The sequence below is a fragment of the Crocodylus porosus genome, unplaced genomic scaffold (genome assembly GCF_001723895.1).
Source record: "Crocodylus porosus isolate Cpor-Errol unplaced genomic scaffold, CroPor_comp1, whole genome shotgun sequence".
NCBI classification, from domain to species: domain Eukaryota; kingdom Metazoa; phylum Chordata; order Crocodylia; family Crocodylidae; genus Crocodylus; species Crocodylus porosus.
The window spans coordinates 2,881,105-2,898,217 of NW_017728921.1; the positions used below are offsets into that span (position 1 = coordinate 2,881,105).

The window sequence follows — 17,113 nt, forward strand, 5'->3', positions numbered from 1 at the left end:
GGTTCAAGCACCTACACTGAACACCTTCAAGAGTAAATTAGATGCTTATCTTGCTGGGATCCTATGACCCCAGCTGACTTGCTGCCCTTTGGGCAGGGGGCTGGACTCGATGATCTCCCGAGGTCCCTTCCAGCCCTAATGTCTATGAAATGTCTATGAAAGCATAACAGCCTCAAGCGTACTCAATTTTTCAATGTTTTCTATCTGGATCTTGTAAAGTGTCCATGCCACACATACTAAGCATCCCCTTTGCATCAGTCTTAGAGAATGTTGTGTTTTTGTTTGTTTGTTTTTTTAAAACAAATCACATGAAGAATATTGGACATGCTTTCATCTCACCCCTCCCCACCAATAAAGATCTCGTTTACTGTAATGGACTGCCTAACTCAGGGAAGAGGAACGTGAAGCCTAGAATTAAACAGCAAGTAGAAAATACCAGTTACATCAGAGGTATTCTCAGAGAAAGCTATAAATCCAGGTTGCCATAAGCACCTATTAAACATAGACATGGTTTACAATAATAATAAAATGCACCTTTTTGCATATTATGGAAGCATGTTATTTAGACAGCCTACATAAAACGTGAATTCCTAGAAACTGTGAACAAACACTAAAGTCTTAACATAGCCTTTTAAATCAAGTCTGTATATTTCTAATCTCATGAGGCTATCTTATGTAAAAAAAAGTACCAATTTTTATAGAACAACTCTGACTTGTTTTCTTTTGTGGCTATATTATTTAAAAGGCAATCCCCTACTTATGGGAAGAGTTTGTCCTGAATAGCCTCAGGATTTCACACCAAAACCTACTATTCTGAGGCAGTTCACTCTGAATCACCTTTGGTCAAAGTTGGAAATGTAACTAGTAATCAACATCTGGGTAACACTAACACAAAAAATACAAGTGTTTTTTTTCCATATTTGGCATTCAAACAAGAGAGAAATATTCACCGCATGAACATTAGAAAGGTAGCTAGCAAAAACATCCTTCTGTTGGGATTGCTGCATGGGTATGGAACCAAATATCCTCCATTCCTATAGCAAAACACAGAAGCAAGGCTCAACATTCAGCAAACTGCAGTTAGTAACACGACATGTTTCAGCAAATTGACTTCATGAATAACGTTGACCAGTATTAGTTAATACACTAACCAGAAATATGTCTAACTGGAAGGCAGGAAGAACCTGCCTTCTAACAGATTGCATTTCAGATGTGCATTTCTAACAGATGATAAGTTCCCTTCCATTTGGAAACATGAATGGCTGATGCAGGGAGCCAACTGGCTAAACAAGAACACTGCTTGTGTGAAATGCAAATATCTTGTTAACAATTTACTTGCAACTAGTATTTAACATGGCTATTAAAATTTACTTCCACAGAAAAAAGAAAACATGCACACCTAGGGTGACTTCCTCCTAATTAGCAATAGTTATGCCAGAAGCTCTGTGACAAATACATTAAAAAGACAAGAAAATGAAATGATCCAAATATCTATTAAGATACAATTAATTAAGCAAATCATGGATGACTGAAAGCAAAATGTGATGGTCAATTAGAGGCAGAAGTTTAATAACGAGGGGCAGTACTAGTGGGCTGGGTTTGTTTTTTGTTTTTTAGAAACATGCCAACTAAGTATAGCAAATCCACTTACATCTGGAATCCCACTTGGAGTGGACATATTAAAACCTGGATAGTTTATCAATTTAGTGACATCATAAGTGACACGTTTCTGTGGATAGGATCCTTCTTCCTCCTCTGTTTCACCATCTACAACAGAATATAACTTTATAATGCTTTTGTATAGAAAGAAGCCATAGCAGAGAACACATGCATGAAGCGTTTAAATGACTGTTACAGAAAAACCTGCATCCTGCAAAGTAGGAATAGTGACCAAATATCTCCTTAGCGTACACACAGAGATTTGACCAAAGGCCTGGTTTAGAGACTGAGATCAGTACCCTAACCCCATCACTGAGCACTCCAGATTTGAGCCTAGAAATGTTATCTCTCGAGTATTAATTTTACTGTTTGTCATCACCAGCTCCTGGTTCTTGTAAGTTACAAAAATGATGAGTACACTTATTTCCAAATTTCTTTCATTAGCTGTGGAAATCAGTCTATTACCCCTGAAAAACGGCAGATGAGGACAGGAAAGAAAGCAGAGCTAGACAAGGGGTCAAAGAACCACCTTTGGAAATTATAGCATCACTGACAGCATAGAATCTGAATTCACTACTGTTTTCCTGGGGGCCGGTCTCTCTGATAGCACAGTAACTTAAGAAACCCAGAACGAGGTTTTTTTTCTACACAGCCAACTAATTTCTCTATAAAAGGAAGGCTACAGAAGTTATGGTTTTTCGCTATTAGCAAGTGAATTTAAATATTAACAAAACTAATTTTTGAAAACATCACAATTCAAATCTTCAGAATTAACTGGGTGTTTGATAAGATGGAAAACAGAATGAATATATCTAATAAGTCAGGCATGGAGCACCACAGGCCTGAGGCACCAAACCTAGACACTGAAGGCAACTTTTAGGTGACGGTTAATGAACCATTAACATGGGAACCCTGATTATGAAACGGAGTATGAGGAGTTTAAATTAATTTTATTAAGGATCACTCATAAAGGTTAACATGAAGTTTTAAAAAAAATTCTAAAATGCATACCAAACCAATGTCAGAAGGAAAAGAAGAAACATGTTAATAATTCACCTAGACGAAGCCTGGACCAAAGTTTTTTTTGTTTGTTTTAAGAGAGAGAATGAGCTAGGGGAAGAAAAAAAAAAAAAAAAAAAAAAACCAACTGATGAAGGACAGTGTCAGTCTGAAGGAGAAGAAAAAAAAAAATTCTCTCTTGTTGCCTTAAATGCCTCTGCATTAGGAAGAACAAGTACAAGGAAATAAGGAGACCATGCGTCATTGCTACATAACTGTAAGGATGGTGAATAAATGATCAGCCATTATATATAAAGAAACCGCCAAATTACTTAGTCAAAAATTAGTTTTTTTCTCCACTGAAGAAAAGAACTGTGGCTTTGATTTATTGCTTTAGACAAGCCTGAGTAAATGGGCAATTAGATTTTTCAATGCTTTAAATTATTGAATATATGCAAATTCAAAGTCAGAATACAAAACTAAAACCAGCAATAATTACAGAACTTTGAGGGACTATTTTTTTCTTCCAGAAAGCTTATACAAGACTTCATGAGAACCTATGAGCTAATCAAAAAAGTGTGATCAAGCAAGAGCTAGGCTGACACAAGGCCATTTAAGAAACAAATGGCTTCACATGAACCCCATGGTCTAATGTCAGGTTGAAAAGACAGCAAGTTCAAAAGGACAAAATCCCTTCAACCATGTGATTAAGTTATTGCAGGTTGCGCAGACTGTTGTAGCATGCCTAGATGATAAGCAATAAAAGAATTGACATGGCTAGAGAAAAGAAGAACCAGTCCAATGCAATCTTGAGGTGAATCAAGTCCTTCCACAGTCAATGCCAAACATCACTAACTTGCATGTACTTTAAAGGTGTGTAGTCTAGGTCTTCCATCAACTAAGAAGTGAATGCATGACTGGTATAGTGAGCCAGACCTTGACAACACACTTCTTACCTCTTCCATCATAAAGGGCAAGTCCTGAACCCTCCAGTTCAGCTTCTTTGAGCCACCCTGGGGGGTAACCCAACTGGCGCATGCGATATATAAATGGAGGAAGACTCTTATCAGTGACACCAAGTGCATCTTGAAGTTCTTCACTAGAAAGGAAAGAGAGAGAGGAAAGCTATACGAGATCTGAAATTCCTAGAAAAAGATAAAGACAATGATTAGGTGTATTTACTTGAGTTAAGGAGTATTTACTTGAATTGCCAAGTTAAAACAAAATCTAAATAAACCTCTTTTAAGATTTTTTTTTTTTAAATCCGAACACTTTTACTGTTAATCTCTGAACTATTTTCAATGTAAGAACTGTACCTAAAAAAAGTTAATTTAGGAAGTGTTGATTTTAGCTCTCTCATTAGGATATTAATTTGCCTACATAATGCAAATGAATGTATGTGTAAACATACACCATGTCCACATCCCCACGAGCATGGGCATTTGGATCCCCAAGGACAACTAATGGTGGCACACCTTATGCCACTGCTAGTTGTCCCCATGGAATGCTCGGTGCCACGTGCCTTCTGGCATATGGCAAGTTACCCAGGGTGGGGTAGGGGAGGCTGAAGACAGCAACAGGCTGGCCCCAAAAGCCTTACCTATGGTCTTCCTGGGGCTGTAACAGCAGTGACCCTGCCACTTGGAGCCTGGCTGGCAGTTAACAGAAAAACAAAACAAAACAAAAACTCCACCCCAAAACAACCCAGTGCTGCTCCGTTATAGCACAGAGAACAGTTGAACATGTGGTATGTGGTGCCGCAAACTTGTCTGCACTGCCATATACTGTGCAGCAGTGCTCATCTGGACACAACCCATGAAGGTTAACTTTATTATGAGAATGACAACTCACTCTGATCTATGCATTCATACCCAAATCCTTAAAAGGTAGCCTATCTACAAAAGAGGAAAAAAACCACAAACATCCATCCTTCCTGTCAAGCTAAATAAACGAGACAAAAAACAGCTCAAACTGCAGTCATCTCTTTGCCGTGAAAGAGAACTTTTGTTTAAAAGACTAGATTTGCACATATCTGGCACAAATAGTTCATGATTCTAAAATAACCTACAGAGCTTGAAACACTTGCAATCACCCTTGGAACAGCTGTCTTTTCAACAACCATTTGAGGGTTCAGTCCATATCACCACTAGGTCCCAAGGTCAGGAATATACCACCCTGCACAACATTTTTAAAACAGAATATTCCAGCACAAGAAGTAAACTTGAGGAATTTCATAGAATCATAGAAGTAGGGTCAGAAGAGACCATGTAGGTCTTCAAGTCCGACCCCCCTGCCTGGGCGGGAGAAAAGACTGGACTCAAATGAGTCCAGCCAGGTAGTCATCAAGCCTCTTCTTAAAGATCCCCAGGGTAGGAGCCAGCACCACTTCCCTAGGAAGTTGGTTCCAGCTCCTAGCCGCCCTGACCGTGAAGTTGTTCTTGCAGATGTCTAATCTAAATCTACTCTCTAACAACTTGTGTCCATTGTTCCTTGTCATATCAGGGGGCGCTAGGGGAAACTGTCTCCCCTAAACCCTTCTGGTCCCCCTAGTGAGTTTACAGGCAGTCACCAGGTCCCCCCTCAGTCGTCCCCCCTTCAGTCCCGCAGTTTTTCAATGTAGGGTCTGCCCTGTAGTCCCCGGATCATGCGGGTGGCCCTCCTCTGGACCCTTTCAATGTTGTCCACATCCCTCCTGAAATGGGGCGCACAGAACTGGACACAGTACTCCAGCTGCGGCCTGACCAGCGTCTCATAGATTATCAGCTCATGTAAGCATTGTTAGCAGGATGAGTTAACAGATTAGTTAAGGCTACCAAGAGAACACATATACAATAGTTTTGCCAAGTGACGACCCCATTTAATTCCAAACAATAGGAAATTTATGTATTTATCTATGACAAGCAGAGTGACAGTCAATGGCAGGAAAATAAATACCTAATTACTCCTGGCTTGAACTTTCCAAATCTCTCTTCTACCTCTTCTGCATGATATCGTTGCAGGAAGTTCTGATTACTTGCTTCACCACAGGCTTCCATAAACTCTTTCCTTTTCTCACTTATACGGGCATTATTTCGTGGCTTAAAGACAATACAGGTGGGAACTTCAGCATTATGCAACCTCTAACTTTTGCCTGTACAGCTCAACACAAACCAATGGACTGCAAATGTGTGGAAGGTGCACTGGTGGTTATACACAGACTGTATTTAAACATCCACTAGCTTAATAGGGGGAAAAACCTATAGATGAAGGCTTTGGGTTCATTTGTTGTTTTTTTTTTTTTTTTTTAAAGAAATGTCAAACAGGAAGTTATGCTATGAAAGATTCAATTATTCAAATTAATGTAATATTAAAATTTCTAAGTGTAATGGAGATATATAAATTATCAATAAAAAAACCTCTTCTTCCATCATGAATTATACATGATTCCTCTAATTCTATAACTATTCTGTTACATCAGAACTTTGGATAACAAACAAGTAATTCTTTCCATACTGAACAAAATTCACCTGTGGACAATCCTTCATTTGATGGTCTTCAGAACCACAGTTGAAACAGTGAGGTTTTGGCCTGTTTAAGGAAAGGAGAAAAAAGTCTATTTATCCCTTTAGAAATGTACTTCCATACACATACTTAAATATTTTTTATATAGACAGAGTACAACAGAACTGTCATTTGCATCACAATTGTCCACAACACAGCAAGTTGTAAAACTAAGGATGATCTGCTCATTTTCAGCTGTTTATTACAGCTTTTACTTCAAAGGGTGCCACTCTGCCATTCAGCTGGGGCTCATCAGCAGTTTAATTCTCTGATCTCCTGCATTGAAGGCCTCGGAAATAAAAGTTGCAGCGAGTCAGCAGTTCTGTTCAGGTCTACTGTTGCTCTGTGTACCTCTGGTTAATTTGTAACCCCCCCCCCCCCCCCCACACACACACACACTGCAGCAGTGGTTAGGAATATAACCCTCCAAAGTATCCAGGATTTACAGTATCAACTCAAATACTCAAATTAACCACATGCCTCAAACAATGCATACAAATTTGCCTCCCTAATCTCTATAATTATAAAAAAAATCCTTACATCTTGTTAGAATTGACTGGTAGTTCCCTTTATGTCTGCACATTTGCCTTTGCCACAAGGACAAGGGAGAGGCAGGTAGAAATGGACATGCTAGAGTTACATAATTTAAAATAGGCATGGTTTTCGTGTAAGACTTGAAGGAAGAAGAGGCAGCATGTCTCAAAGGAGGAAAAAATACAGGACCCAAAGTTTCAGATTAAATATAAATTACTATTTTTCATATGGCATCATCTGTAGTTAAACATGGTTGTCAAATCCGTTTTCCTAAACGGAAATATTTTACTTGGCTATACAGTACTTTACAGAAAAAGTAAGCTTGCCTCCTTGCCTTGCTACTTCCACCAAACATGCATTTGAAACTTAGAAGGAAGTTTTCTTCTTCCTCAAAACAGCTAAATAATCAACTCCACAAGAAAAAAAGTCTGTACTCTGTATTAGATGTAGAGGAAACAAGCCAACTAAGGAAAAGCCAGATAAGAAAAAGCAAGGTGACAGCACATCAAGGCAAAAAAAAAAAAAAAAAAAATGACAAGACCAATATAAAAAGTGCTAACAATAAATGAAAAAAGTAAAACACTAACAAATAAGCTTAAAAACAGTTTCTTAACAGTGATTTTAGGGCCTTGTGATTGACTGCCTCTCTTTACAAGTTATATTTTCTTTTTTACTGCAAAAAACTTAAAATTGCTTACTTTAATTGTTGGCTACAATCTTTAGTATTACCCTCATACACCACCTCCTGTTAAAATGTTTTGAAATTAAGAGGCTTAGAATTAAAAAAGGTAAATAAACTAAAAGTACAAACCTTTTTGGTTTTGCTACTTGCAATTCTTGCCCCTCTACAGAGAGGATCTGGCTGAACACTTGCTGGTATCTTAGATGTTAATAAGGAAATGATATTTTTTGTTCCAAGCACAATCAAAACCTAGCATTGTTTTATATGGACTCTTCTGGAGTGAGCTAAAAGCACTTCCTCAGGTTACAGAAGTCACAATCCACTATAAGCTTATCCATCAAAACGTTTGTAGAGAACCCCCTCATTCAACTCTACGTGATAGTTAGCCTTGCTCTGTATATTTTCCTGTAGGGAAAAAAAAGTTCCACTTAACAGGTAGCTGTTTCACTAAGTAACTTACAAGGGAAACCTTCTCTTGGCCTAGCCTGTAGGAACTAAACTAAGCTGGATGTCATCCTTTAAGTTTGCAGGTAAGCATGTCTCAAGAAAGCTGACACTGATGTTCAGGCTAACAGAACATCATAAAAAATGCCCTGCCCCATATCAACTGCATCAAGCTCTCTATCTTCCTTCATGCCATCTCTCATTCGTGAAAGTTACTAAGGTATTTAAATTGAGGTTTTTGAAGTCCTAGATAGAAAAGGAGCTTTGCTAATTTCTCACAAGAATGTAAACTAGAAGAACAAATTACAATGCAATATACAGTCCAAAGATAGGTACACAACAAATCCAGGTTGGCTGGCTCCTGAACTAATGTTTTCACTCATGGTGGGGCATCAATTGCAGATCAATTTTATTGTGGTGCATCAATAAGCAAAACATGATTTCTCAAACTGATTTTATATGGTTGATTTTTACACAGTATTTGCAGATCAAAGGAAGCAATTCTTCTGCTCTATTCAGCACTGGTAAGGCCTGAGCTGAAGTCCCATGTCTAGTTTTGGACTGCACACTTCAAGTAGTATGTGGACAGTATGGAAAGAGTCCACTGCAGGATAACAAAATTGATCAAGGGCCTGGGAAGCAAGACTTATGAGGAAAGGCTGAAAGAACTATGCTAAGTCTGAAGAAGAGAAAACTGAGGGGGTGGGATTTGGTAACAATCTTTAAATACTTGAAGGACAATTATGGAAAGGCTGGAGATGGGCTTTTCTTTGTGGATGCAGGGCACAAGACTGGGAGCAGTAGCCTCTGGCTGCAACAGAGGAAACCAAGGTTGGAGATTTAGGAGGAACTTTCTGACCATGGGTGGGTCAAGTATTGGAACAGGTTATCTAGAAAAATTGTGGAATCTCCATCCTTGAACGTTTGAGAGGGTTAGACATACACTTGGCTGGGATGGCTTAGTCAGTAATGACTCTGCCTTGGGCAGGGAGCTGGACTAGATGACCTTGCGAGGATCCCTTCGAGCTCCCCTTTCCTATAATCATACAATCATGAAGAAACCAGTTTTTGGGATAGTGGAGGCAGGTAGGGGGAGACTAAACAAAGAACAAAACTACTATTTTAGTAGTTTTTTCAGCCAACAAACTGATGAGATCCATGCAAATTTCATATTTAAAAACCTTTTAGAAAAGAATTTAAGTCTCAAACTTTGTCCAATTGTGCTGTTTGACTGCATAAACAAAATAGAAAAAAGGCCTCCATTTCAAACAAACAGGATACTTTGGTATTTCCCATCCTTCTGTCAACTGTGGATTTTCATTTAATATAGGTTGTCCCAGTTTATCAAGACAGAAGTTGGTAAAGTATAAAACACTCCCTACAACCTGTAGAAAGATGGAGAAAATTGTCAGTTTTTAAATACAATTAGAATATTATACATGTCTAAAAATTATATCAGCTAATATTTTAATGTAATATATTTAGTTCTATAAAATTACTTAAGAGATTTCCTGTTTTGATTATCTGTAAATCCTTAAACAAATGCATGCTTTCTGAATGTGCACGTCATTAATGTTTTCTGGTTATGTGGTTAAAGCAAAATAAATCAGTGGCAGACATCTGGAATTGTTGATAATTTTGTGCAGCAAAAAGGTGCAGAATGCAGATTTAGAACTGCTGTTAAACTTACACTAAAAGCTTCTTTAATTTTTTTTATTGAATTAGAGCTTGCCACTCTATGGTCCTCTTCCAAAAGAATACTGGACGGCTAATGAGAAAAGCAAGAGAACAACATATTAAAGATGTAATCCTTAGTTGCTGAAATGTACAAAATATATATTATAACTCCATTCCCATATACATGCCAATATCTACATGCTAGTGTAGGAGATCTGTAGGCTAACAGCAGTACTATCTATAACAGGAGGCTGACATGGCTTTGGTTCCTGGCAGCTAGTTCTTTACTTCATGGGGACAGGGAATACTGTGAAGAAAATGCAGCATTTCAGGTAAGTAGGAGGAAAAAAGCCTCTTTTCACTTGCCTGTTCAAAAGCAGCAGAAGCTAAGGACTGACAATGACAAAACAAGGGAGTCTTTTCTGCTTCTCAGCAAGGGAAAGAATATGGAAATGTCAAGAAGCAACAGTAGACTCTTAATTGACCTCAATTTCCACATGAGTAATGAAGTGCGGGGTGGGGAAGGCTTCTCAAAAAACTTAGTCCAAGGATGTCAAACTCACTTGGCTCTAGTGGCCATATCTGGACTGTGAGTGACAGTATTAACTCCCGCAGCTGCCACAGTCACTGCATTAGCACAGCTCCAGAACCAAGGGGGTTAATGCAACTGCTGCTCACCCTACTTCACTCCTCCCCACAATCTAAACTATGGACTAAAAGCCCCAAAATTCAGTAGCAGGTAAGGGAAGAGGAGAGAACAGCAGCAATATAAATCCCCTGGGTTCCAGAGCCATGCTGGTAGAACATCTCTAGCAGCTGCAGCGACAATGGGTGAAAACGGGCTATCCAAGCAAGGCATGAGAAACCCAATGGACTGGATGTTTGACAACTTTCATTTAGACTAAAGAAATGTACAGAGTTATAAAGTTAGAAAATTCTATATTTTAAAGCACATTTGGGTTCACACTGTGACGTTTAGAACCCTGCATACTTTAAAAAAAGTCCCCCAATATCTGGAAAGAATGTTTTCAAGGAGAGTGGGTGCTTGCAATTGGTTTTCCTATTCTCCCCCCCCTTTTTTTTAAACTGTTTAAATCATCACCATTTTTACCAGTATAAACATTTGATAAGGAGTATACTATTTTAAAGTAATAAGGAAAACTCTTGAATTTAAATATTCCAGTAGTAAGATACTTTAACAAAAGACTGAAGTTAAAAAAATAAAATTACCTGAGGCTTAACATTGAAGTGGGTCTTCTCTGATGTAGCTCCCTGTTGCTCTTCATACTTTTGAACTAGATTAGAAATGAAATCCTCAATTTCTTGATGGTATTGCCTACAAAAGATAATAAAACATCAGAAGTAAACATATAAATTGTCTAAACACTTACCAAAAAACTGACATGAAATCTAAATGCTATAATGCTATGACTTTGTATGGTGTTCAAAATAAGAATGGTTATAGAAACTTTTGTTACTATACATATGCATCTAAAAAAGGCGTACTACCCAATATTAATGTATTTTCTCCCTTCATAACACTTTCTTGTACAGTAGCAGTAGAAAATTCGGCCCCCCCACCTGCAAATATAGCTGAGGAAACTTCTATGATTAGAAGCAACTCTAGTGCAACACATGAGCACGTTTTCAGTTACTTATGAAGTATAGCAATTTAGAGGCAGTTGCACTCCCATCCTCATCATAAAACTCAGCTCTAAAGGAAAAATCAAATACACACATCCCACACTCTACAAACAAACACACACTCTCTCAGAACAGACAAATGACTATGAGTTTCAACTGGATAACGAGTGTGTTTGTACTGCTAATCTTTGGTTCAGTCTAAGGAAAGGACTATCAACTTGGGTGCCTTGAGAGGCTTTCAAGGGTGCCACGTGGGGCTGCATAATGTTAGCAATGTTAAGTCTGCAAACACAATTCACAAGATAAACAGATTTTTAATGGGAATCCATAGTTGTAGTCTTTCTGATTTTTTTCACAGCAGAAGTGCTCTATTATTTTTCTGTATGCAAACAGGTGAAAATGAAATTTTGGCAGTTTCCAAAGAGTGGTGTGAATGTAAGAAGTGGGTTAAAACCACTGGTCTAAGGAGACTAAGCATAAGCAAAGAGACACTTTTTCATGTAGCACTTCAGGATGTATTCTTTAAAGAATGCTCTGACATGCATTTTTCCCAAATTAGTTACCATACAGAACTCAAAATTACATATCCATGTCCTGATGCTAATTTGACAAAATTATATTCACAGACTGTATATATCAAAACAGTTAACCAATCAAAATCTGGGATATTAAAGATATTTTGCTAAACTGAATACAAGTAATCAGAGAACAACAGATTTATATAAAGAGTATTCAAAACACTGCCACTAACTGCTGAATACAGTACACGCACATCCACTGTACACTAACATACCCCAAATAAAGGCAAATCTCAGCACAAAATCAGAATTAGTAGCTTTGGCAAGAGAAATTACTTACTTTGATATAACATTGTTCATAAACAAAATTTGTAACAAAGGTCCATCTAACTTAGAGCTGTCCAGTGTTATTCCACTAGAAGAACAAAGAGTCAGAAATGTAAATAACGAAAGTAAAATGTAATTGTATCATCCCATGTCATGTGATGTATCCCAGTTATTTAATCAGAGCAGTGATAAGTCAAGAGGATGAGCATCATCTCAAGACAGACATGCAGCAAGTCCAGGCCAATATAAATGTAATTCGTCTTTCAAATCACTCCATTACTCTATGCTACAGTTTTTGCCCCCCTTGGTTTCAATCCGGTTTTACTTCCTCAAGCAATGTAGCACAGAATGCCGACTGCTTGAAAGACTTATTGTAATTGGGGGGCGCATACAAGAAACACAGGGCACTGACATTTACTTAAGAACTGGGAAAACTTCACAGAGAATCTGATGATCAGAAATCCCTCAGAGAATGACTATTAAATAGGCTAGAACAGGGGCAGACAATTATTTTGGGTGGAGGGCCACTTACTGAGTTTTGGTAACCATTGAGGGCCACATGACAGGCAGCAAGGGGCAGATTAATATTAATTTTCTACATTTTTAAGGGCCCCGCGGGCCAGATAGAATGGCTTGGTGGGCTGCATCTGGACTGCAGGTCGCATTTTGCCCACTCCTGGGCTAGAGCAACTAACACTCTACTACTAGTTTTCAGGGGGAAAATTATTTGCCAGAAGGCCACATTCATACCAGTAGTTATACAAGTGACAGCATTAAACTAAGTTTTGTATATAGATGTCTGAAAATACAGATGTTTAGGGGGCATTGGCATTTTAGAATCCCCAGAAGGCAAGCAGTTACAGAAACCTTTTCCAGAAGAGTCTAATGCATGTTCAGAGAGCAACTGCACAAGACAATAATTAGCTCCAGCAACCTTCACCTCGACTCCGGAAAGCATCTGTTTAGAGATCTAATGTTGAGGACTTACATTGCTACAAGTTCTAGACTGGAAAGACAATATTAACATACCTTGGTCGAGTCAGAATGTTCAATTTTCTTTTAAGTTCTTGATGTTAACTATTTGTTAAGGAAGATTACTTTTTCTTTGCATGCACATTGCTAGAACTGAAGGACATTTTAAAAACCTAAAATCAATCAACTCCTACAACAACTGCACCGAACATAAGGCAGGGCTTCAGAAACTTTCATGCATTTTACTAAACTGCACTTCAGGTAATTCAAGAATTTGTTTACCAACAAAAGGACTAGAGTAAGATGAATACAAAAAGCTGGTTGGAGTAGGGAACAACTACTGCGTTCGAAGCAGCAATCCATAATAATAAGCACCACAGCAAAGTCCTGTTGCACATTCTGTCTCCGCTTGCTGGACATCTGTGTGCATCACCAAGTACTCCATTCACAGGTGCTAACAGCAAAACCATTTAGTTTATAGATAGAAATCACTAAAGTAAGCATCAGAGCAGGATGAGGTAAAACAGGAAAAAAACCGACAAAAACCAAGGGGGGGAGAAACAGGCCAGTTCAAACTATAAATTTGTTATATAGGACAGAGAAATGTACAGAGATTGAGTTTAAAAGCACACATACGAGGACAGAAATATGCCAAAATTATAAGACATACCAGGACTCACAAAAGAGAAAAGTTAGAAGAAATGCCAAACACTATACCCATTTCAGGAGTCTCAGTTTGGAAGAGGCAAGAAAGAGCTGGCAGTCAGACTAATAATAAAAAGTTAATTCAAAAATACAATTCACTTTAAAACACAAACAAACAAAAAAAGGCCTTTCAGAATCCATCTCATCACAACACTTCGCAAGGCACCACCAGTTGACTGTTTCCACCTCAAACATAGCCAAACAGACCAAGATTTTAACACAGCAACATCTGAGACACGGGTACTATTGGTACGCTGATTTATACCTCAGACCAACCAGATCAAGATTTTTAAAAAGTCTCGGCTAGAGGATGCCCCCTGCCTCCTCCAGAAGGGACGAGTCAGGCAGGAGATGGGAGGAAGACCTGCCTCCCCGGCAGCTCAAACTAAACTGAAAGAAGAGGGCAGGAGCCGGGGGACCTGCCAGCTCCACTCTCCAGCTTCATTCAAAGCCAGAGGCTCTTCAGAAAAGAAGCCCTGGGCCCGCCCGGCGACCCCGCCGCGCCCTTGCTCGGAGACACGGTGATAGCCGAGCTAGACCGCCCGCGCCCCCACAGCCGCCCCCGCGAGGGAAAAGCGGAGGCCGGCCCCGCCGCCCGTCCCGCCCTGTCAGGATATTCTCGGCCCGCAGCCGCCGCACCGTCTCCTCGCAGTCCCGCAACCGCTGGCGCAGCGCCGCCTGCTCCTCGTCTTCCTCCAGGGGGGCGTCAAGTGGCTGCGCGGTCGCGGCCGCAACCGCGGCCGGAGCCTCCTCGTCACCGTCCAGCTGCTCGAAGAGCTCGCGGTCCCCAAAATCCACCCCAGCCGCCATCTTAAGCTGCAGCAGGAAGAGGGGAGCGGGGCAGAGGGCAAAGGGCAGAGGTCGCGCAGAGGTGTGTGGGTGGGGGGAGCGGGACCTCTAACGACTCGTCTCCGCCGCGCGGGGGGCCTACAAGTCCCGGCATGACCCTACGCACGCTCGTCGTAGCGGCTTGCGGGGCAGCGGCGCCATGGACCCTGGGATCTGTAGGCCAAAGGCAAAGTCCCCTTGGCGCGTTGCATGCTGGGCTTTCCGGTCTCTGCTAGGAGCGCAGCATGCTGGGAGTTGCAGTCCTGGGGGAGGGCTAGGCCCAGGCCTCGAGCTGGCCTACAGTTGGGAAGCGGCCGGGAGAGCTGCGCTGTTCGGAGAACGAAGAACCCTCGTTCGAGCACCGCACCTGCATAGGGCAGGGCAGACTTGCACCTTCCAGACCAGCCGTTCTCAACCAGGCAGCTTCAAGGTCCTTTTGAGGGTGCCAAAGGTTAGCACTAGCAGGTTGACAAACATAGGTCACAAGATAAAACCCAGCACTTTTATAGAGAAATCCATAGCTGTCGTCTTTCTGGGTTCTTTGCAACAGATTAAGAAACAAACCAACCCTGCTCTTATTCTGTAGCTGGAGTGAAAACAAAGAGCTGGCATTTTCTATGGGGCACCTCAACTTAAAATCACTGCTCTAGATGAACCATAGTGGAGCACAGGGGTTGTCAGCTAGGGGTACGTGTAGTTCTGGGGGTACCTGAAAGCCCCAAGGGCACTTGGGAAGGCCCCAAGGGCTACGGAGCATTCAGTGCCCCCCACCACTTATCCACTGGCTGCCCAGGGACCTCATCCAGAAGGGGGTATGCACCAGGAGAGGTACACTCAAGAAAGGTTGAAAATCCCCACTATAGCACAACCAACCTTCCATAAGCCAAAGCTTGTGTCCTGTGGTTCACCACATAGAGGCAGGTTAGTCCACACATTGACCCGGCCTTCTGTTTAACTTCAGAGTAACACAGCTAACTATGCCTGGTCTTCCCCTCATTTGCAAGCCAGGTTTCCACTTCCACGCCTTCTTTATTTCCACAATGCAAAGCAAGAAACAGCAGCTTCCACTGAAGATAAGTGGCAGGACTGAGGATGGGGTGAACAGCTATGCAAATAACTAGCAAAACTCAGGTTCTGATAAATTTTTGTTAAGAGTTGTTTTTCCTTGCACTTTTTAAGAAAGTCTTGTTTTTCTTCAAAGATTAGTAAAATGGGTCCTTCATGGTGGGAGGAAAGGGACTCAACGAGTGCTAAAGTAAACACACTCAAGGATCTAACATCACTGCTTAATAGCACTCAGGGGCTGAAGCTAATCTTATAGAAGGGAACGAGAGAGAGAGAGAGAGAGAGAATACTAACATTTCCTAAAAATAGAGAAGACTGGGCTTTTATTTAGTCTGTGGGGTCTAGGGTTCGAATCGCAGCTCCTGGTTGCTGTCATTACATGGACAGTACTGAACTACACTGCTCTCCCCACTATCCTGTCCTGTATCCAGAACTTAGCTACAAAAACTGCTTTTTTTGCTTTTGAAAACTGGGCCAGAAAGCAGCCACTAGACATATACACAAGTAGCAAGCATAGCACAGGCAGCAGCCTATTTCTACTCAGTGCAAAAACCTGGTAGATTAATTTTTAAATAAAGACAAGTTACTTTCAGGATGCAGACTTCTGTATGTTAAATTTGATGCGCTAAAATTAATCAGAACTGATAAAATACCATGCGTTACTAAAACTTTCTGATACAGCCTTACAGCACATTAACTGAGCCAGTGACAGTTGAGATGAGTGTACTCCCTAGAGCTCCACTTAAAATTGAAGTTAAATTTAATTTACAGGTTACAGCCACAGATCTTTTAGCTTTTTCACATATGGCTTACCTGAAGGAAAGAATTAATTGCTAGTTTTATAAGCCAATTTCTCTACCTCTGTTAAGTTGTACAATTCCATAATATGCCCAACAAGTTTTTGCTCCATTTCAGAGTTTAGTTTAAATACAAGTTAATAATATAGTGGATACCAGTAATAAGATGACAAGTTTCTTCTAACACATTCTATCACAATAAAAAGCCATGCCAGCTTTTCACTGCCCTGCACTCTGAATTTTGAATGCTGTGACAGAAAACTGAATGCCAATTAAAACTTGGCTGCCTAATGATTAATTTACTTAGAACTTTGACTTGTGCAGCTGCAATCACAGGCATTCTCTCAGAAAGCATAATTGTGTGGATAGCAGTTTGGCAGTTATTTTAGGAAAAGGACTACATTAGAATGCTCACTTAAGAAAAATCATAGGAGGAAAGTCCAACTTTGCCCCTACTCTTTCCTTCTATATTTATACTCCCACGCTTCACTTTTAATTCACCTCCTGCTCTATAAGCATTAATTAACCATTCTATCTTGCCATGTGAAAACTGAAAAAAAAACCCAGCATCTGTTTTATCTGTGAAGTTTTGTATCACTTTATAGTAACAGGACTAGAAACTCAGCCAACTTAGGCCATGGTTAGATTAGCTTTGGAAAGCATCAAGAAGTTCCTCATATCCCAGGTATCCTGTATCAGCTAGAAGTCAGTCTAGCCACAAT

General features: G+C 40.2%; 1 protein-coding gene and 1 long non-coding RNA gene across 2 annotated transcripts in view; one reads left to right on the top strand and one right to left on the bottom strand.

The window, feature by feature from the left end:
• The window catches only part of ZCCHC8 (zinc finger CCHC-type containing 8), a 17,687-nt gene extending 3,150 nt beyond the window's left edge, over positions 1–14,537 (bottom strand). Inside the window, exons 1-12 of the mRNA XM_019538753.1 lie at positions 14,319–14,537; positions 13,054–13,096; positions 12,038–12,112; positions 10,766–10,871; positions 9,549–9,626; positions 9,140–9,243; positions 7,544–7,612; positions 6,165–6,225; positions 5,593–5,735; positions 3,615–3,757; positions 1,652–1,767; positions 951–1,034 (exon numbers count right to left, since the gene is read on the bottom strand). Of these exons, the coding sequence (XP_019394298.1) occupies positions 951–1,034; positions 1,652–1,767; positions 3,615–3,757; positions 5,593–5,735; positions 6,165–6,225; positions 7,544–7,612; positions 9,140–9,243; positions 9,549–9,626; positions 10,766–10,871; positions 12,038–12,112; positions 13,054–13,096; positions 14,319–14,511 (1,215 nt within the window). The 5' untranslated portion in view covers positions 14,512–14,537. The remainder of the gene's footprint in view (positions 1–950; positions 1,035–1,651; positions 1,768–3,614; positions 3,758–5,592; positions 5,736–6,164; positions 6,226–7,543; positions 7,613–9,139; positions 9,244–9,548; positions 9,627–10,765; positions 10,872–12,037; positions 12,113–13,053; positions 13,097–14,318) is intronic.
• Positions 165–17,113, top strand: part of LOC109312643 — a 22,611-nt gene continuing 5,662 nt past the window's right edge. Inside the window, exons 1-2 of the long non-coding RNA XR_002101883.1 lie at positions 165–272; positions 13,987–13,997. This is a non-coding gene — a long non-coding RNA (uncharacterized LOC109312643). The remainder of the gene's footprint in view (positions 273–13,986; positions 13,998–17,113) is intronic.